The following is a 23278-nucleotide window of genomic DNA, read 5'->3' on the forward strand; positions in this document are numbered from 1 at the left end:
TACATAGACAGGTTTGTTAACAACTGGTCCTTCCTAAAACTGGAGCAGGTTAATCTCTTTCAGACACCACAAATGTTCCTTCAGAGTCAGTGCTTCCAACAAGTGGATGGAAGTTAAGTACTAACCAGCTGTTCTAGGTCTTGGTCATTTCCAGGGAGGGTATTGTCTCTTCAGTGTGAGCTCAATAAAAATCAGAAAACTCGGATCTCAAAAACTAGCCAAACTTCTGTACTGAAAGTCCTCCCATTAAATCTGTGGGCAATATCTTCTTTGTCATGGTTATGCAGGACCTGGAAAACATTCCCACTGCAGGAAGGAAACTCACCTGCTGAATAGCATACTAGGTCGGGCTGGGATGGAGTTAGCTTTCTTCACAGCAGCCCCTACGATGCTGTGTTTTGGATTTGTGGCTAAAACAGTGCTGCTAACAGGCTAATGCTGCACAGTTTCGAGGCTTTCTGTTTCTCCCAGTCAGCACCACCAGTGAGTAGACTGGGGGTGGGCAAGAGGCAGCCACAGTGATATCCCGTACCATATTACATCATGCTCAGCAAGAAAAACTGGGGAGTTTCATCTTCCAAGGTGGCTGTTCCCCAGAGGCTAGCTGGGCATCGGTCTGCTGGTGGGGTGGGGTGAATGATTGCCTTTGCATCACTGGTTTCATTCATTTCACTATTTAAACTGTCTATCTTGACTCAAGAGTTCTCTCATTTTTGCTCTTCCTGTTGTGTGTCTTGCCCTGCTGGGGTGGGAGGGTGAGCGAGCAGCTCTGTGGATGCTTTGCTGCTGCCTGGGGTCCACACCACAAATAGATTCAGCAAAATACAACTGAAGAGAAACTCCACAATAAACTAGAAAAATTCATACCTGGCCTTCTCCCCATCAAGCCGCAGTCAAAATTAGAGCTCAGAATATCACCTCTTCCTTTTGAAACTGCAAGAATCTCTCTACTCAGATACAGCTATGGTCTTCCACCACCAAAAACTTGAAAGAGAAAAAAAAAAAAATAACCGAGGAAAATAATGTCTTTCTGGTAGTGGAAGTACTTCTTTAATTGTGCATAGTACAATCTAAGGCATCCTACTAAATTTCAGTACTTGATTATCTTATCTCTTGTCCTGTGTGCTGGTCATAATAACAATTTCATTTCCTCTTCCTCATCTCTGAAGGATTTTACATGGGCTTCAAAATCAATAATAAATCTTCAATTTCCTTATTCAGAAAATTCAAAGTAACCCAAAAATTATTTATCCTTTCCTGTACTCTGCTTTCAAAGTATGTGAGACAGCATGAAAGTGAGCTACCATTATTTTGAAACCCCTTTCAATATTTGCATAGCAAAAATGAGTAGTGCTAACTGGCCAGTACCCAGTAACATGCGTGCCAGCTCAGCAGTGAATAATGACTTTCACCTTCCTCTCAGTAATTATTCAGCTTCATGAATGAAAAACAAAAATGCTTCCATCTCACATGATAAAAGTATATCATTCTCATCAATCCTTTAGCTGTAACACAATGAACACAGCTGGTGACACTTGAAATCTAACTTTGATTTTCTTTTGGATATTATTCAGTGTTAATATTAGGCAGATCTTTATGTATCTTGCTTATAAGCACCCTTGTGGAAATATCCTGGCCATCTCCTGTAGTTGACAAAGTAGTTACTTCTGCATACATCTCAATGAAGAAGCAAGTGAGTCTAAGAGGGGAAAATGTAACTGATGAAAATACTGATTTTCAATGAATTTCTAATTAAATCAGTAATTTTGGTAAAGTTTTGTCATAATCTGACAAGTGAATGTTTGTGTGGAGTTGTAGATACCTTTTCAGTAATGTGTAGTCTCATAATCTGTGCGTATTCTGCAGAATTACATGGAGAAGGTGTATAGGTATACAGATTTTTCTCTTTCCCTCCCTCCTTGTATACACATATATACAAATGCATATTAATAAATATACACTACATACACATCCATGAATGTATATTTGTATTTTTTACTTGGTATAACAAATTTTAACAAACATTTATATGAATATGTATCACTTAAAGGCTGTTTACTGAAAACTTTCTATTCTGATCTTCTGTACATGGACTTATCTGCCTTCAGGAGCAGAAGAGTGAAGATCCCATTATATATGTAAGTAGTAACCTGAAAGGCAAGTCTTAATCTTCAGGAGAACAAGTTTGCTTTCCATATGTCTCGTTCCAATGACTGCTGAGAACAGTTACACATTTAACTCCAATTTGGCTTATACTTTTTAAGGTTATTATGAACTTCCTCTTGTGAGCAGATGTGGTAGGTCTGGCTGGAATAGAGTTAGTTTTCTTCATAGCAGCCCCTGTAGCGTTGTGGTTTGGATTTGTGACTAACACCATTCTAACAGCCCACCAGTGCTGGCTGTTGCTAGACAGTGCCTGCACACCATCAAGCCTTTCTCTTTTTCCAACTTTGCCCACACCCAGCAAGCAGGCTGGGGTTCAGCAAGGAGCTGGGAGAGGGCACAGCTGAGACAGCTGACCCACATGGACCAAAGAGGTAATATATACTTTATGAATTCATGCCCGACAATAAAAACTGGAGCAGGGATGAGTTTTTCCTAAAGTAGCCATTGCTCAGAGACTGCCTGGGCATCAGTTTGCTGGTGGGAGGTGGCGAGTGATTCCTTTATTTTTTTCTCTTTCCTTCTGTTATTAAGCTATCTTTATCTCCACTCATGATTTTTTCTTGCTTCTGCCCTCCCCGAGTCTCTCCCCGCATCCTGCTGCAGGGGGGTGTGAGCAAGCGACTCAGGGGGGCTTACCTGCCAGCCAGGGGCAACCCCCCACGGTGGACTTTAAGAAACTGCATCTCTCGAGTTTGACTCCTGTAACGCTGAACTGAGGGAAAAACTGTCCTGCAAAATTCAGGTTCCAAACTGTTATGTAGGACGTTATTGACCGATATCAATGGGTTGACTCAAAATAAAGGGCATGTGCAGTACTGGCAGTTGTGTTATATTCTGTTTAACTGATCTTGCTTTGCATGTGTACCATATTAAAAAATTAAAGTAGCTGACTATACTGCAGAAAACAAGCATTTTCCCCCAAATACTCATATATGTAAGATGAAGGAATGTATATGCTTGTATTTTCTGCATTTACTAAAAAGTGCCACATTCAAAGTAATTTTTGATTGCACATCTATATATCATATTACTAAAAAAGGTGGCTGTCCCATTGAAGGAGAGCCTGGCAATTAACCCAAGTGTAATTGTGCCACCAGAATTTTCAAATAATTTTTCTTCTGCCTCCGGTAGCATCACAATTTTTTTCATTGCACCGCAAAATTTAATTACAGGTTTAACAACAGTAGCTAATTTGGCTGTATGTGTACAGGTGATCGTAGTTAGAATATGTGAGGTAAAAGCTGACATTTGATTTGAAAATTAGTTCCGGAGCTCAAGGTCAAAGTGCAGAATGAAAGGAGACTTTCAAAGACAGCATCTTTGCAATCAGTATTTGAAATTTAAATTCTAAATCATAAAATCAGTTATCCTTAATGCCCACAAGGTAGATTTTGACCATTAACTTTTCTCGTTTTCTGTCCCATTTGGGTACACACTCTCAAATGATTTTCAAGTGAAATCTTTCCATCTTGAACATCCTTAATTCAGTTCAACTCTCTTTCCTAAGTGCTTATTTTTGACACTACACATGAAGAATAAAACCCTCAGAGTGACAGTCTGTGATCATGTTTCATGTGGCAGACTTCATTTGCTTTCAGTTTATATTGCTATCAATTTATGACTTTGTTCCTTAAATAGTTATCTTTTTTCCACATTGTAACTGATATATTGAATGATGTATGTTTGAGAGGTATGTCAAGGAATCTTAACTTCAGTCATTAACTGGTTATCTCTTGGCTCAAAAAACTTTAGTTTGTTGAGAGAAAGTTAGTATTTTTAAAGCAAATAAACCAGCTTTTCAGATTGTAATTATTTTTGTATCAATTTTACATTTTCTTGCCTTTTTGAGCATCTAGCATGCAGTGCTTGAATTTACAGTTAGCTCTGCAGGAACTGCTTCAAATAGTATTATTATGAAGGAAGAAATCAAAAATCAAAGTGAATTTTTAGTACAATAGTGAGGTATAGGAAGGTGCAATTGCAGTAGCAGCAACCTGCATTATTGTATAGAACTAACTCACAGCTTGACAGAAAGTCCCTGCTGGGGAGGAAATGTAGGGAAACTGGCAGAATTCTGCTACATCTGCTCCCTACTGCTAATAAGCTTTAACTTGTTTCATTTTTACTATGCTTACTGTTTAGATATTTTGCTTCCAAAATTATATCTGTAACTATGAGCGCACATAAAAAGCAACACGACAGGTAGGGCTGTTTAAAAATTGAAAACTATCAGCAAGGGATATTAAAGGCCGTAATGAGTAAGATGCTTGCCTTCTCAGTGTGGGTTTTTTGAGTTCAGGTGCTGCCGCGCTGGTAGAAAGACTGGGCGTAGGCACTGGGTAAAACAGGTTTCATAGCTTGAGTAGCTTGTACAGCCAGAAGGCACCATTAGATTATTTAGCCTGACCTGTATATCACAGACCATTACATTTAACCCAGAAATTCCTATTTTTGAACCCTGCGAGTGTACTTAGACTAAAATATATTAGACCTTTGGAGTTTAAAATACTTTACGCCACAGGATGAGAACCGAGAGGCTGTTTCCCGTGCAGTAGGTGGGGTGTTTATCAGGTTGTAAGTACACGTGTAGTGTGACTACTGCTGTAGAATAAGCTGAACAACCAAAGGCCTGTGTGCATTTAACAAAAGTGAAAATCCCTTCCTGACCCCTTTGACTTAGGGGAAAAAATACAGGTATTCATGTTGTACCAGAGCACTTCCATACTGAAATGTTCTGCTGAAGCCATAAAGAGTTACTTCAGGAAAAAACAAAAACCAAAACCAACCCCCCCCAAAAAAAAAACAAACAAACAAACAAAACTAAAACCAGAACCACCACCCCTTTAAAAAAAATTGCAAAACCAACCAGAATAAATAAAAATTAGGTTTGATCTGTCTCATTATATATTGGTGGGAGTAGTTAAGGGCCCAGTAAGAGAGAAGATATTTTTCAAGCAGTCATATCCATTTTTAAAGCTGATATTAATTGCCTAATTCTGAATTTCAGGCATTGTGCCCCTTTGACAGCCATGCTGGCAGTCCTGTACTTCTCAGATCCTGAGTCCAGACACATTCATTGCCGTCCTTTGAACACGCTTTCCTCTGAATAATCAGTGCTATAGCTGAGGTGTATAACCATCTAAAAATGTGGGGGAAATGGTATATATTTTCCATTTGATATTATCACATGCTTCCAATAACTGATTATCGAACATTTTAAAATCTTTCTTTTGCTCTGATGGTGGCATAATTGTCACATACAATTATGAAATGTATTTTGAAGAGAGATTGTAATGTATAAAATCCAATGGATAAAATTATTGAAAACTCTCAAGTCCATGGGGCTATTGAGACTGTTTTTAGATAATGGGATAGAACAAGATTGCGATATGATAAATCAAGCAAAAATGGAAGTCTCAGTCTTAAATAGGAGATTCTTCTCCATTACTGTACATGCAGAAGTCTCTGTCCCTCTTTCAGCAGGCCAGTTTGCGTTTTCTATTTTTCTTTCAGTTTATTCTAACAAGTAATTATTTGAGCTTACTTTCCAAGAAAACGTCCAGGTTGGTACATCCAGAAATCAGAGGTGTTAGCCTAGTTATTACACACTTTGTGTACAGGCTTTCAATTGTTTTTTTATTCTAGACACCCATTCAAAGCTTCCTGGAAATGTCATACTGATTGCTCATCTTGGTCATGTCACAGAGCTTCCCAGTTTCCAAAATTAAGGGATGAAAACACAGTGATCCAATAACAGAAAAGAGGAAGCAAATTAGCAAGCAATTTACATCATTAGCTACTAAATATAATCAAAAGAGAGCATGTAAAGTTATGTCTTTAATTTCAACTGAGTCCTTTTGTCTGTCACACAGAAGTGACAAAAAATTAATACCACTCTTGACCTCTTGATGGTCATGGTAAAAGATAGAATAGCAAGTTGCTAGATTATTCTGTTTGAGTGTTTAAGCTATAGATCATACATGGTTATTGGTCTGATTTCTCATGAACTCTGTTTTCATGAGTTTCCATGTTTGCTTATCTTTTTTATATAATGCTTACATATACTTATCTTAGTGATATTCAGAGACCATTACTCATGAAAGTTTTGATTCTGCAGACTTAAATATATCCTTTATGCACCAAAAAGCTGACTCAACCTACAAAATCAGATTAACACTAGATTTATTGTGGGATTTGGGCCCTAAAAGTGATATTAGTTAATTTTTGTGGTAGTTTCTTCTGATATACTTGGTTGACTACCATAAAATTTTAGCCCGTTACCTTGAGAAATCCTAATAATAGCCAGCAATATATTGTATAGATTTCAGATTTCCTGTACTCTTGCTAATATAACTTGAGGTACGCTCATTTTATTCACCTGCAAAATGCTTCTCTGGCAGAAGTTAAGATGTGTTGCTTGGCATGTTAATTGCTGACCATTTCATATCTATTAGTTAATTTTTCCTCACTACCATAGCTGCATGAAGAATTTTTCACAATTAGTATGAAGAAGACTTAATTTGAATTTTTTTTCCAAATGCCAGCATGTGGAATTATAATCATTATATCAAGACATTACATTAATTTGAGATCCATTTCAATTACAAAAATTGAATAAAAGTACCCTTAGAAATAGTACAGCCTCTGAATTTCAATAGCCATATATGTTCCCCTGTATCTATTTCCCCTTTTTTATGTTTCTGTTTTTCAAAGATGGATAGACACTGCACAAAAAAAGAAATTATTCTGCAAAATATGCTATCAGGTGCTGACACAAAAAATAAAGAACCACCTTGTTTTCTCTAGATTTTCCCCGGTTCAGTAAGGCCAAGTAAGTACAGGCTCAGTTTTCCAGTTGATGTTGTACAAAATAATTTCTACATGACACAGTGCTAACTGAACTACCGTCAGCTTTGTCAGCGTTGTGGGGTAGAGAGGACTAAAATTTCTTGAAGAACTTGTTTCTTTTTATATTAACAGTATTTATTCCATGGCAAATATTCAGGTTTGTAAGACTTCATTTTTAGTCTGACAGTCTCGTGTTAATGTATTTTTTGGCATGCAGCAAATTATCTGTTTTATTTCAGGAATACTCAATGTCAGACTTCCTTATTTTTGTAAGCATTGCAAAAAGAATATTCCTAACAATTTTATTGTTATAAAACATTCTGGTATTCATTCTTTGAATTCAGGCATGTTATACCAGGAATGCATGTGGCCTATTTATTAGACAAAACAGGGTGTTGAAAAGAATTGCTTCTATCCTACTTTCTTCAGGAACTGACATTTTTATTCTTATGCAGTTTTCCTAGTGGAATCTTTACTTTTTAAAGTCATAAACCTATTGTTGTGAGAGACTCTAGCAAAGCTTAAACTGGATCTCAGGAGTTTGATGCACTCTATTTAATGCAAGCAGTGTAAAAGAAATTTTAAATGTATTATTTAAAGGCACATTAATCTTGCCGCTATAATGGTGTAATAATGCATACCATATAAGGTTTTCATAAACTCAGCTTCTAAAAGTAACATCATAGTATCTTTCTTTTTGTTCTCCAAGTCAATTCTTTGTAGAGATAGCAATTATGTATTCATCTCTGTCTCTTATAGCCTGATTCATATTCAGCTGTGAGGTAGGTAGACCTTAGTCCTTACTAACACAACACAAAGAATATTTCTCATTTGGAACAAATGGAGGATAGTCAAAGTAAACCAAATTTATATAATAAATGTTAATAGCTGAGAAGTGTACCTTTTCAGTTAAATTAAGTAAAATAGTTAAATGCCTATACTATGGGTTGAATATGGGTTTGTCCTATACTCGTTATTCCTGTGTTTTCATCAGAATTTTAATAGGTCTACCTTTGATTTTTTTTAGATGAAAAAAATACACTATTAATTAAAGAAATTCTTTTTTTAAGGTTAGCAATTTTAAAACAGCACTCTGTGTAAGTTAGTTTGCAACTATTAGAGCCCAGCATTTTTCATTTAACTATGCCCGTTGCATTGGCTTCTGGTTTGCTTCATAGCAGTACTGAGAATGCATTAGGCATGCATTAGTGTAAGAGTATTCTGTAGCTCTCGTGAATACACACAGTGAAAATCAAGTGCATCTTTACTAAGAACTAAGGCATACAATATGCAAGGACTTGGTAACACTATGTGGTAACTTCTTGTGTCTGAGCAAAGCTCAGGAAAGCATTGGACACAGCCGTTCAGATAACCATTTTACTTTAATGTACAGATGCAGGTTAATTAGAAGCTTAAAAACCAGTTGCCAACCTCTGTTGTTAACGTTCCTTCTTGTGATATGAAAGGGCTTGTATTTCCGTATTAAACATGTTTATAGAAGTGTTAGCTAAGGAATATTTCTACAAAGCTATTTTTTCACCTTCAGCCTATGCATGAATGTAAAATATAGGAAGAGTTCCTGTTCTCTTTTCATGTTATTAGATACCTTACTCAGCTGGATGTCATTTGGTAATGTAGTACTGCGCCCCTCAGTAAGTTTTCAGCCAAGCCCTTCAACCGCTTCTATTTCCAACCAATCATCCTTAAACTTTTGCAGATTTGTGGTGAACATCCATTGCAGAACCTCGTTAGAGGAGTTAAAACACAGCAGACTGGTGGCTCGAATGTAATAGGGCTCGAGATCCCTGTTCCTGTGGCAGGTGCCCAAAGCAGGCAAACCTCCTGCTGGGCACTGTCTGGGACTGTCTGTTGTGTTTTAGTTGTCTGTGGTGTCTCCATCAGTATAAGCAGGGAGGGGAGATTCTATATGTCCCTCCCTAAAAGTAGGATTCCAGTTTTCTCTGCGATTCTGCTTTGGGAAAAAGGAGAAGAGGAAGCATTTATTTTTTTTTCTCAGAAAGAGCCCAAGGGCAACCACATCAAACTCCCACTTCTTCCAGCCCAATATTCTGATGCCAACAGCTCTGCTCAGCTGGCTGAAGAAGCACTTCAAAGCTGTTACCTGCATTCTTCTGTTTGACTCAGTGTTCATTATTCCCCTATGAAATCAATGTGGAATATCACAAATGAATATAAAACTCCCTTAGAATTACAGAAATGTTGGAAAGGACTCATTGTTGGAAGGGAATAATTGTGAAAATTCAACCAGTCCAGTCAAGAAAGCCCAGTCACTTTTCCTCTTCACCAAGCAGACTGCTAGTATCAGCGTAAACATAAGTTCTTACATAAGAACATAGAATAGCCATAATGGTGTAGGCTCTGCTTAGTATTCTGACTCCAAACAGTAGCCCTGAGCAGATGTGAACAGTAAAAACAGGAAAAGCATATATCCACCCCAATATTCTCCCCACCTCAAACTGTTTTATTCATATATAATTTAATTAAATTCATTTTAATAGTTATATAAATCGTTAATTTTCATATAAATTATTAACTATTGTATAAATTAATAATTAACTAAGAATTTTAATATGTCTGTCTTATAATCCCCACTGAATCTGTGTTCTTCTTCAGTCTCCTCTTGAATCCCTGTAAAATTCCTGCAATCACATCATTCTCCATCTAGGAATTCCAGGTGTCACCCACCATCAGTCTTCTTGAAACCATGCCCTTACCAAAGTCGTTTGATGATCCATGGTTCTTGTACAGAAAGACAAGGGTGCAAAATCAGTTCTTATCCCTATCCATTCTTCGTATGTCATATATGGTTTTGTAAACCTCTGCCGTATTCTCCTTAAGGCTGGAGGACATTTCCAGTCAGATCCTCCAGAGGTTTGGATCATCCTTCCTGTCCTCGCTGAATGCATTCTGCATCTAATATGTCCTTTTTCAGTTGAGAGATCCAGAGTTGCATGTCTTACTCGAGGCGTGGGTGAATTGTGAATTTCTGCAGAAGCGTAATGTAAAAATAATGCACTTTATCCTCTATTCCTTTCCTAAGAATTCGTAATGCTTTACTTGCTTTCTTGACTACCGTCAGCTGCTGTGATTCTGTATTAACTGGTCCATGAAGACTTTCCAAGATGTTACTTAGCTTAACTGGGCACTCTTCTCAGTGTTTACAGTAATATGGTATCAACCTGCCTCGGTATTATAAAATGTGAGGTAAACAACAGAGTCACATTTTCAGTCCTCCTAAAATCTTTTCCTTACCTTCTGTTTTTCCCGAGTTATTGAAATGTGTGTTGTAACACCAGAAGAATACCAGTCTTTTCTTCACGGTAGGAAAAGCCCTTTGCTGAGTTGTGGGGTTTTTTTTTAAAGCAAGGTGTTAAAAGAGGGAGTATTCGTAGTCCTTCTTGCAGCGCATGTATTTAGAAAAATCTGCTTTGGGGCTTCCTCTTCCAAACTTTCTGGAACTCCTGTCTTTCCCACCTTTGATAAATTGAGTAGCAGATTAATCTGTTGGCAGAGGGAGGATATAGTGAACCATGTTTTGAGGACAGCCTAATATAAGATTCAGTTAGAGCTAAATCACTTATATCAAATCTTTATCCAAAGTTTTGGAATCCACCATCTCATAGCATGATAGATTCAAAATCAAAAGACAGTGTGGTCTCTGAGGCGATCCGGTTTGCATCCATTAGTAAAATAAGAAATTGTTACAGAGTCATTTCTTTTCAGAGGCTGTCTCCCACACAGCAAGAGGATGCTACCTGGCTTCCTTCTCCAGCGCTCTCTAAATAAGATCATGAAAAAATATAGCACAGTAGTAGCATCGGTCTCCATATTATCTCAGCAGTCAGCTATTGAACCTTACGATCTGTTCATTTTCCTCTATGACATTCAAACTTCTCCTGGTGCTAAGCTACCTCGCAGTATTTGTTCTTAGAAAGGATTAAATCCTGTGGGAAATCTAACAGGTGGAAATCAGAATGTTCCAACAGGCAGATCCTCTACCATGAACTGAAAATCATTTGAATACTGACAGCTAGAAAACAAGTGTTTAAGGGAAAATACGTTTAGATGACAGCTGCATCTACAGCCTAATGAAATTTGTGAAGATTTGTAAAATTCAGGTCTGCATACATTAACGAATCACTGCTTTCAACAGTGTTTGCCCCAACAAATGCTTTTTTTGTCTCTTAATAATAAGAATTCCCAAGAATTATTTGACACTTCTTTTTCAAGAAATACAAGCCAAGCTGCATCCTTTTCTACCTCTTTTTATTTGTCCCTAAGACTGTGAAGAAGTGGAAGGAGGACTAGGCCAAAACCTGTGCTCCTTTATGGAACAGTTTATGACTATCCTTGGGCAAGAACCCTAAAAACACATTTTTCTTCATAGTACCACAGCTGTCTGCCAGAAATACTGAATCTCATTGATGAGAGTGCAGAATCAATTGTAAAAAGCAACTTAATCATAAAATAATTCCTCTTCATTTTCAGTCTTAATACTTTCTTATATTGTTCTGGCATCATATGAATGGAATTTCTTAGCCAAGCTTATATATTCATCCTCATTTACTAGACAGGCTATCATAAAGATATTCAGCTGTTTAAGACAGTTGTAAATTTCTGAAAGGTAACTCCTAAGTGCAGCATCCATATACAACACAAATGTCAGCGATTTTTTTGAAAATAAGTCAGGAGACATCATTGTTAGAAGTATTTCTGTAAGATTTGGTAGCAGCTGATGAAAGATTGTTAGTCCCCAGTAGCTCCATCACTTGTGCTTTGTGCAAACTCTAAAGTTAAAGGTTATGAGTGCTATGGTACTGTACAGGTGCACCATGAATAGTCTTTCACACAGAATAATTCTCATTTGTTAAATTTGGAAATGTACTTTCTCCTGGCCTTAATTTTCATGTAGTTCTTCATATTCTAAATGGCAGCTGAAGGCAAGCAGAAATAGCGAGTAATTGATTTAACAACCTAAGACAAGCACAGGGAAGTAGAAAAGTTTGTCTTAGTGCTTGATGTGACCTGAGAGAGCTTCTTTAGACTCTTTTTTTCTAAACAGTACCTCAGCACCTTGGGCCAGCAAAGTGGCCTTTAAGCCTGAATAAGCATGACTTTTTTTTTTTTTTTTTTCCTTAGTGCAAAGCTCCAGTATTTCATCTTTTCAAATTGTTTTACAGCACTTAGAGCAGAATTATATTGACAAGGTTAGAATTCATCTCCTAGAGGAGAATACTGTGCTCCTCCTGTTAAGTGCTAATATAACATTTATGTGTTGGTACCTTAATGACAGGCCTGGCTAGCCTGATGAAAGTACTGAAAGCAAACAGTACTCGGTGAAATTTTATTATGACTGAAGTGACTGCAATTTGAGACAAATTATCCCTATTTTTGTTCCTATATCAAAAACAGAAACGCTAAAGCAATTGCTACATGTTTGGTATAGAATTAGACTCCGCTATTGTTAATATAGAAGTGCATTTTTCATGTAAACAGCTCACAAGGGTCAAGCATCAAAGATATTCTGTGCAAAACGCTTGTCAATAACTTTGTGAGTGAATTTTGAAATAAAGTGCCTGTAACCTGTCATCATTTCTTCTTCTCAAAGTTGAGAGCGAGTAGATGAAAATTGAGGTTGTGAATTGACAGTGCTGTGAGTTATATGGCCTTATCGACTTCAGGCAAACTTGACAGATTTGCCTTGTTATTATTTTTCTTCTTGTAGGCCAGGCGATGGACAATATTACCGGTATATACTGCAGCGTAAACAAATCAGTATATAAAAATGTTATTATCGGTGTACACAAAGAAGATGGTGAAGTCACTAGTATTAAAAATGCTTGGTATATTGTCTCTCCATTAAAATGGAGGGAAAAAATAAGAAAAAAATTAATCTGCTAGACAAAATCAGCATTTCAATTGTTCAACTGTTTGAACAGTTGTTAAAAAGAAGTGTTCAAAGAGCTGATAAGTTAATGTAAATTCATACTTTTTGAGAATATGAATATCATAAAATGGGGTTGGTTTCCATAAATAGACCTTGTTGTATACATAATAGAAGTGTATGCATTTCAAGTATAAGGTAACAGCAGACCTAAATGTGTGTACTGGCTTTGGCTGGGCTGGAGGTAACTTTCTTCATAGCAGCCTGTACAGTGCTATCATTTGGACGTGTGACCAAAACAGCACTGATAACGCACCAGGGTTTGTAGCTGTTGCTGAGCACCACTTACACAGCATCAGGGCCTTCGTTTGTCACAATGTCCTGTCCTGTCAGCAAAGGGCTGGGGGTGCACAAGAAACTGGGAGGGACACAGCCGGGACAGCTGGCCCCAACTGACCAAAGGAATATTTCATTCCATAAAACATCATATTAAGCCATAAAAACTTAACAGAAGGGTCTTCGGGAGGATAGCCATTGCTCACAGTCTAGCTGGGTATCAGTCTGCTGGTGGCGAGGTGTTGAGTAATAGCCTTTGCATCGCTTGTTTTGGTTTTCTTCCTTTCTTTTTTCTTCACTTACTAAACCATCTTTCTTTTGATCCACAAGTTTTCTCACCTGTGCCATTGGGGACAGGAGGAGTAAGCAAGCAGCTGTGTGGTACTTAGCTGCTGGCTGGAGTCAACCCACTATAATGTATTATTCCTAATTTAAAGGTCTGAGGTTGGTTTTGTTTGTATTCACTTGAAAAAGAAATAAATACATAGCAACAGTACAGGGACAAGATAATTCTTTTATGAACTCATCTTAGTTTTGTTAAGATTCAAAGGTGATGCTCTTCACTTCCTATACCTGTTAACATGCTCCAGTGCAATTTATACTCTTTTTTGTTATAAAGAAGTAAGCAGAAAGCCCATCCCACTTCTTTAATACCATCAAAAGAGAAAGAAATCAGTTACTTAGAGTTAGCATACCAAGTTAGCTAATTAGATGTGGTGGTTGATGTGAAAACAATTTAAATACACTTTCTAAATGAGCTGTGCTATTAAGAAAACACATTTGAGATCATTCTGCTGTTCAGAAATATCTGAACTATATCTTTGCTGTATCTGAACTGTATCTTTAGTACTCCAGCTTTTAAAATACATCTTAAATGCTTTACTAGCTCATTTCTGTAGTTTTGGTCATTCTTACTATTTCTATTTTTAAGGACCATTGGTATGGAAAAAAATTACTGTATGCAAAAAAGACTTTCCCATTGCAGACTGAACGCAAAATACATTATGATCAGCATCTTATTAAATGCTTCAGGTATGGTAATGGTTTGAGATTGGAAAAATAAGCAGATGTTGACTGTCAGACAAATTCATAATTACTCAAGATAATTTTTCAATAAGAAGGAAAATTTAGGGGAAAGACAGTCTCCATGAAATAACTGTACTGCACGTGGTTTTCTGAATGTAGCAGCTGAATATGAGCAACATTAATTTCTACCAGCTCTGTAATATGCACAATATTTTGTTTATCTTTTAGGTTGAAGATTCAGAGACGTATCATGATGGAACTGATGTGTGTGGGTTGCTTACTGTGGTTGTAGTATCTCACCTACCCAGAGATGCTGCCATTGAATGGCATGTTGTTGCAGTAGTTGATGATCCACTCCAAAGAAAACATTTTGCAATGAAGATGTTGTCAGAGGGCTACCAAATTGATTGCGAATCTGTGGAGTCTAGTTCTGCATCTTCTGCATCAGTCTCTCTATGTCTGAGCTTGATTTCACCATCCGTTTCTCAGCTTGATTTAGACGGACCTCTTCATGACTTAGTTGCTATGTTTAAACAAGCTTTTGAAAAACTTTCAGAAGACTGCAGTGCAAGTCCTTTGTCTTTTAGAGCTTTCTTCAAGGAGGATGTCTTTGATACCGAAACACTACAAACAGGTAAGACTTGTGATGAAGGAAGCACGTGCTAATACTAAGCATAAGGTATTTTTTGTTTATGTCTACATAAGGTTTCATTGGAAGAAGATATTTTAGAAGTGCCTTTCAAGGACAGGTGGCCAAGAAGGTCAATTGCATATCGGCTTGTACCAGAAAGTGTGGCCAGCAGGACAAGGGCAGTGATTGTCCCCCTGTACTCAGCACTGGTGAGGCCGCACCTCAAATACTGTGTTCAGTGTTGGGCCCCTCACTACAAGAAAGACATTGAGGTGCTGGAGCATGTCCAGAGAATGAAGCTGGTGAAGGGTCTACAGGACAAGTCCTATAAGGAATAGCTGAGGGAACTGGCGTTTTTTAGCACAGAGAAAAGGAAGCTGAGGGGAGACCTTATCTCTCTCTACAACTACCTGAAAGAAGGTTGTAGCAAGGGGGGAGTCAGTCTGTTCTCCCAAGTAACAAGTGATAGGACAAGAGGAAATGGCCTCAAGTTGTCTCAGGGGAGGTTTAGATTGAATATTTGGAAAAATTTCTTCACAGAAAGGATTATTAAGCACTGGAACAGGCTGCCCAGTGAAGTGGTTGAGTCACCATCCCTGGAGGTATTTAAAAGATGTGTACGCGTGGCGCTTAGAGACATGGTTTAGTTGTGGACTTAGCAGTGTTAGGTTAATGGCTGGATGATCTGAAAGGTCTTTTCCAACCTAAATGATTCTATGATTAAAATACGTTTGTTGTTCTTCTGGTTGCCACGCACGCTCCTCTTATAGAAAGGCTCTACTGGATGTTTTGAAGTCTAAACAGGATAAAACCCTGGATTACTTGTTCTCATCTCACAGCTGACCTGACTGAGTAGAAGGTTGTATTAGACAATCTTGTTCCAATCTGAGTTGTTCTGTGATTCCACGAAAAAGAAAGTTTCTGAGAAATCCAGCCACCTCAGGTTCAAACATAGGGAGAATTAATCTTTTGCATATAAGTCTTTGAACAGTTGTCCATTTGGTAGCCTATTTTTGTCATGATCTAGAACTATGTTCAAATAACCACATTCTGTGTGCTAACAGGCACTCCTTTGAGGATAAATAATTAAATATTTAATGTTTTAAAACAAGGAAATGATTTTGTATCCTCTAGATTAGAGGGTGTCTGGTTCTGAACGTGGGCTGCTTTCTTGCCAACTTACTATAATAGAACTTGCTAACCAAACAAATTTACTGTTTTTTTCCCAATGTTTATTTTTTTCAAAATCTCATTCCCTTACCAAGTAAAGAGAATACAGAACAATAAATACAATGGTGCAGAATACGGTGTACTTCTTATGTTGTACATCTGTGTTTTGGGCTATGCTCAATTTGGTCAACCAACATTATACAAGAGCACAAAATCTTATTTTATCTTTCAGACCTACAAAACTGGTAGACCATACTTGTACTGAAATCAGTAAGAGGTTTGTTATCAGTTTGAGAGGAACAAAATCAGATCCTTAGTCTATCTCAAACATGCATGCACTTTAAAAATCCTTGCAGACCACAACTGATCCATATTAATTAAATGACATAAATGTTAGCCCTCAAATATTCTACTGGCCTATTTTTTTTTCTTAACCTGCAGCAGTTTTTGAAGAAAATTCAACCTGACATTGTTTAATAGATTTAAACTACAGGAATTGAAAGCTATAAAAATGTGGCATAGAATAAGCATATTTAATCCAGGAAGCAAGGAATGAACATATAGTCTGACAGAATGTTGTTGGTTTTACTACATTTTGTTTAAAAGCTAAAAGGAAACCTGATAAAACATATTCCTGGCATGGGATTAACGTTACCGTTTTGCCTGCTTGCTTTCTGATATTTCTCAGGCCATAGAATAATTACTTCCAAATAAATTTTGTTTGCTCTATTAAATATTTTTCTCAATATTATGTATAAATTGTGCACATAAAAATTTGATTCAGTTCCATTCATGTTATACTACCAATGCCATAGACATAGAAAGATTTGTTGTGATTGTCATATTCATTCTGGTTGTGTTCAGATCTCTGCACTGTCATAATAATTCCTGTCATTATAGCAATTTTATCATTATCCTCACTAGTAAGAAATATGTTCTTGCAAATCTGTAGAATATATAGAATACATTAAATTTACAAGAAGCACTAATTCATGAATTCAATGAAGAATTTAAAAATAACTTTTTCTCTACTTAGGAAAAATTTGCAGAAAGGTCAGTGGGAAGAAGAAATATGCTATATATTTGAAAATTATTTCTCAAATTAAAATAGTTGTTGCTGTGTTTTACAGATAGTTTCAATCTGATATAAGACTATTATATATATACTGTTTCTGATTCAAAATCAGAGGACTAATTGTTAATATATTGTTAAGAAACAGGGACATATTTTAAGTGTTCTGCCAAGGTGTGTCTTTGGAACCTTGAAGGGTCATGTAGTCTCCAGTGGAGCCTCCTCAACTTTCCAAAAGTTGCAGCGTATTACTGAACTATGTCTTTGACTGTCTTTTGTACTATTACTATGCTTTTCATAATTTCAAGTGTAGTCACACATATATGTTAAATCTCAGCTAAGAAAGCACTGTATAAGGTCTCCGAGATGCTCTCATTCATTTCAGTATCCCCTAGACAGTGTCCATAAGCAAGGTGACATAGTCTATGTTTTATCTTCTCAGTTATTGGCAGTCTTCACCTTTCACTGGCAGAACTATGGCAAATGTGTGTGGCCTTTAGCGTGCTTCACAGATAAAATATACCAGAGCTAATATCAGGTCAGTCTTTTGAATCCCATGATATTTTAACCTGCCTATAACACCAGTCCAAGATGTTAGACATTGCTGAATTCTGATGACCAGAGCTTTTTCTGGTTTCTCATAGCATACTCCTGTTGTCTTCTTGAGCCTTAAGATGGTTCTCATGTTCCATCTACAACAGCCCATTAACTTGTCAGCCTTCTTCCTAAATCTCGATTCAGGAGAGAGGGAGTAAAAAAGGCATGTTTTATGTTACACAGAATTTTAATTCATTGCCTGAATAGAATTCAAAGCATAGATATAATATATTTAGGCAATTTCAAATAAGCTTGTTCTGCTTATAGAATGCACGAATTTGAATGTGGCTAGTCACAAGAGAGAACAGTACTGGTTTCCAAAATAGCACTACTTTGTGTCTTGTCAGCTATGAGCATGGCCAAAACTTGCTCATACCTCTCTCTGTAGTCTTGCAGTCTTGCCCTAAGGTATTTTGAGTATTTGGATGTCTCTGGGGTGAGTTCTACTACCTCCAAAGGTCGCTTTCTGTTGCAGAGTATGTCTAGGTGGGTAACAGATTTATTTATGCTACTGATCAGATAGTTGGTAGGTAAAACTGTCTTTCAGACAGAGAATAGCATTGTACCAGGACACAGGATCAAGCAGAAATGTACTGATCTTGACTTGAAAATCTGCAGGCCTAATACATGGACTTTTAAAAAATATTGTTTCCTTGGTGTGGCTACCAGAACACGAATGACATTGAGAGAGCAGTTTTTCGGTTGCCATTTATTAATTCAGCCCAGGTAGTACTAATTGCTAACCATCTGTATGATGATCCATTAGTGACATGTTTGATCTCCAACATGTGTTAGACATTGTTAATCCCACAAGTAGGTCTGTCCTTTTGGAGTCTTCAACTACCATCAGATACATTGTCAGCTGAGGAAAGATAATACTCATCATGTAGCAGGGAAGGCTAGACACTACTATTCAAATATTTTTACCATGAAACACATCAGACAGATGTGTATGTGTAATGGAAAAGACAGAAATTATCATGTCTCAGAAATCAAGAGAGATGGTTGAGGAGATAACTCTTCCCATCTTAGTGCATTTCAGGTGGACTTCCATCATGTCATAAGGTGTGCAAGTAGTCTTCAATAATTCTTGTAAAATCTTGATTTGCAATGTATTGTCTCTTTTAGCAAAAGCACGGAAAAAAATAAAGGTACTTTTTTCTGATTAGAGCTTAAAATCATTGGAGTGAGAGAAGAAAACACTGCCACAGATCTTCTCAAATGAGCCTCTGATTAGACGAGGGCTTTTTTGGTGCAAAGAGAATGTAATTTATTTAAAACTGTGCAAATAAATTGGAGACATTTGTTTGTACCTGATACAGTAAGATGAGAACCAGGAGTACGTATACTCTGCATATTGTAACATGTTATTGGAAATTACTATAGCCAGTGTTACTGATGTCAAAAGAAGCTAAAGGTTTGTAATGCAAATCTGAGACAGATAGCTTTCTGTCATCCTAAGACCAGATGTAAAGTTTTATTGAACAAAGTGTAGTACTGATGGTGAACTTCTCAGAGGCAATCCCTCATAACATACGAGAGCATTATGGGCACCGTGCTGAGACCACAGAACGTGTTAGAAGTAGGAGGATTAGATTAAGCTGACATATATACTTAGTAAGATGCTGTTAAGCCTTTAGAAGTCTTTAACATAAAATGGCTATTTCTCTCTTATTCTCATTTAAATATGCATTAATATAAACGTGTCAGGACAATTCGCTATACCATCCAGTTGACTAGAGTATACTTCAGTGTAGGAAAGATGTTCATAGTCATCACAGGCCTTGTTCACAGGATGTATGCAAAAATATTTTTGAATATTTATTAGGGAGTGGAAAAGGTCCTGCATTCACCAGAACATCATATTACATAATCCCTTTTTAATACTATAGAAAAAAAAATGAAGTGGGAATATAAAAAGGCAAAAGAGAACAGGAATAGAAAGACAGTCTGGTAGCGGCATTAAAATGAATATATAATTAGTTTTAAATGTGGCTCTACTCTGTAAACGCTTAGGACTAAAAGGCTCTTAGTACTTCTGTATTTATCATGTTTGAATGATGCTATAGTTTAGAAAAAATTCTAACACAGGTTGAGTGTAGTTCAGCTGGACCATAGAAAATCTTGAGATGGGACTGTTTCTTCTGCTGAAAGAGAAGCCCTGGTTATTAGGCACTCAGTTAGGAGTCCTTGCACTGACATAGTAACACCCTGACACACGCACAACATACTGCTTTTAAACTAAAGATTTTCTATCTGATAAGATTTAAAGTATTACATTTATGAAAATACTGCATTATCAACACATTTACCAGATGGTTTCCAAAACGTAATTTCCAGTACTGGTAGGTATACATTATGTAGTGTAAATCTAAGAGATGTGGAAGACAATCAAGTGAAGATACCAAGATGCGCTTTCTTAATAACACATCTCTGTATGCATTAAGAGTTTGATATTTTTTAACTAATGTACTTTAAATTCACAAAGGGATTTACTTCAACTTAACTTTCTGGATGGATATGCCCTTATACACTGGGAAACAACTTCCCATGGGGACAGCTGAAATCTCAACTTCTAAATATTTCTATGCAGACCTACATGTTCTCATGACTCAGGGTCATGAAGGGCTACTCACATGAGTAGCAACTGAAGTCATTAAGAACTGTTTATTGAGTAACCATGAAGCAGGTATATAAGTGTTGATAATTTTTAACTGTTGGTCCTTTTGAAATCAAGCTTTGCAATCACTAACTAATGAAGTAATTGCTGTGACTATGATACATAATTTGGCCAAACAAAGGTATTTTTTAGATATTATGATGCTGTCTGAAATAGGCTGTAAAACTTGTATGTGTTTTTCTACCAAATTCTATTAATTTAGGCTAAATGGAAAACATGAGAACAGTTGTCAACCTGAAAGAAGAGGAAAATTTCACTTTAAATTTCTTGGGTTTCCTGTTAAGAAAACAAAGAATTTGCCAAGTATAATAGTTCAAGCAGCAGGCCTACACTGCTGCTGGTCAAAAAAAAAAAAAAAAAAAAAGGTGATATTAGCACTTGGGGAAATGAATCAGATCATAATATACATAAGCAATTAGGAAATACTGATGTGATTCATGAGTGCATTTGAAATTACATTTTGAAAGGAAAGGATAAAAGTAGCTAAATTTGGTCTTGAGCCACAGAGGTGGCTTTGCAATCCTGCTGTTGCTACCCAAGCTATCCAGTCAAGAGATCTAATATATTAAATGACCATTAACATGCTGAAATTTTAAACTTTTTATGTCAGTTTTCAAGGTTATGCTGTTATTGTATCTACTGCCATTCACTGTACACATATTTTTGTCAGAACATCTCATACAAAAAGGATTTTGTTGTTTGCTATCGAAGACATGGGGAAATTGTTTTAATAGTAATGTTGCCTCTTGACTGAATTTGCATCGGAAGGTGTTTAATGCCTGTGAAGGCAGCTTAAAATGTATTAGATCCTACTTTAGGGCAGTGGCCTTCTGTCATTTAGGATGGGAAATTTATTTTTATAAGAGCACAGATAGTAGATTGAATTCAATCACTTGGTGCCAAGGCCACGTAGCAACATTAGAACTCATTCTTATTCAAAGTGGAAAGCACATGACATCTAAAGGTTATGTATTGCAGTCATGCAGAAAAATCTTGCTAAAACTTTAAATGGAAATATTTTTTTAATTGTTTGACGCAAGAGTGATCTAGAACATACACCTTTTATCCTTGATACAGAACACTAGCAATATATTGGTAAGGTTGTTTTAAAACTACTGTGTACAACTTCATATTTCTTTCAGAATTTCTGACACTAATATCCAAGATACATTTATAGGTTACTGTATCCCTCCTATCATGTTTTCACGTTATGTTGAAATGCTCCTGAGCTCTTCACCAGATGAATTATTTGTGGGGACTTCTTAATTTTCCTGTTGACATGTAGCGACCTCCAGGGCAGAATGGACCTGTCAGAAAACAGGCTTTTTGTAAGGAAAGTCATAGATTATAAATAAAATTTTCCTAAGTTTGCTAACACTTTGAAAACTGACTTTCCATCCTCACATAATCAGTTTGGAAGATGCTAGACATCTTTTATGGTGATCCATGCAATGGCTTTACTGCTTGATGTTAGTTAATAAGTTATTTCAATAAACATCGAAATTTGCTAAAAGCAATAGGCTATAAGGTGAAAATCTTAAGAAAATAGATGTAAAGAAACTGGTGAAATGAGAATCCAGTCTATTTTGCAATGAGTCAGAATGGGAAATTTTGATAATTGGCTCTACAAGGAGTCTGAACAAATTAATACTCTTCTGGAAAACCGGTATCTTCTAGACAGCTGTATGTATACATGGTCTATCCCTATATGTATACGTGTCTATATACACATAAAGTACAAATGTCCTCCTACAACATAAAAATTAATTTTTAGAAACTGTTTAGTGCTTTGATGACAGAGGACACCTATAAAAACATCTTATAACAATTGCATCAGGCATGCAATGATTGCCAAATTTGGATCATCTGGTGTTTGATACGTGAGGCATATATGATCTGTCTATCCAGAAACCGTTTATGACAAACTCAGCTTTTAAGGACACAACACAGATTACAGTTTACAATTACACAGAAAGTTTTTCTCTGAGACTGTTTCAACAATTCTGCAATTCTAAATCAGTAATCATCAAAATAACTTAGACTTCTAGAGATCTCTGCATCATTCATACAGATCCCTCTCTATATTACTATTCATTTATAAGTGAAGAAAAAAAACATGGTGGTGTTCAAACCAGTGAAATTACATCTGACTTAGGAAGTCTACTGATCTTCAGATAATTGTAGGCTGAAAGTGAATTGGGGATAATATCATACCTGCTTCACTTATTACTTATTCTAGATATTTATTTAGGATCATCACTTGATACAATACTGCAGTAGATGGACCTTTGGCATGACTAGCTTGTCTTTTGTACTTCATCTTCTTTAGTACCAAAATGCTTGCCATTTGCTCTTTGTCTAGCAGACCTAAGAAAGAGTTCAATGAAAGAAAAGAGTGAATTTTGTGAGGAAGAACTATGTACTGTTGCATTTTTAACCAATAACAATATTGGTAGCAGGAAGATCAATGAGTAGGTGGGTAGATTGTTCCTGGGAAGTTCCTGGGTTGGTTCAGTTTGTGTGCTGTCCCACTGGATGGGTGATCCACAGGAGGGCTGAATGACTGTCAGCTGGCTCTGGCAGTCTGGCATAAGCTCTGCACAAAGTACCAGTTCAGTCTTCTCTGATAACTTTTCCTAGCCCTTTTTGAAAGTATTGCTGACTGACAGCAGAAGCTGTACTTCAGTGTTTTTCATGCAGAGAAGTCAAGGATTTTTAGCACTGCTAATATCAATAACCTGGAAAACGGGCATTATATCTACCAACTGTCATACTATTAGATTTGACAATAAACCTAAATAAACTATGACTGCAAATTTCCTTTCTCCTTATACTGTTAAGTGACAG

The 23278-nt window shown here is 36.7% G+C and overlaps 1 protein-coding gene across 4 annotated transcripts in view; it reads left to right on the plus strand.

The window, feature by feature from the left end:
- Nucleotides 1-23278, plus strand: part of DPH6 (diphthamine biosynthesis 6) — a 210330-nt gene that overhangs the window by 154933 nt on the left and 32119 nt on the right. For all 4 annotated transcript variants that reach the window (XM_040601797.1, XM_040601798.1, XM_040601799.1 and 1 more), the window contains one exon: nucleotides 14510-14915. In XM_040601797.1, coding sequence (XP_040457731.1) covers nucleotides 14510-14915 — 406 coding nt within the window. The remainder of the gene's footprint in view (nucleotides 1-14509; nucleotides 14916-23278) is intronic.

The sequence above is a fragment of the Falco naumanni genome, chromosome 7 (assembly GCF_017639655.2).
Source record: "Falco naumanni isolate bFalNau1 chromosome 7, bFalNau1.pat, whole genome shotgun sequence".
Lineage (NCBI taxonomy): Eukaryota > Metazoa > Chordata > Aves > Falconiformes > Falconidae > Falco > Falco naumanni.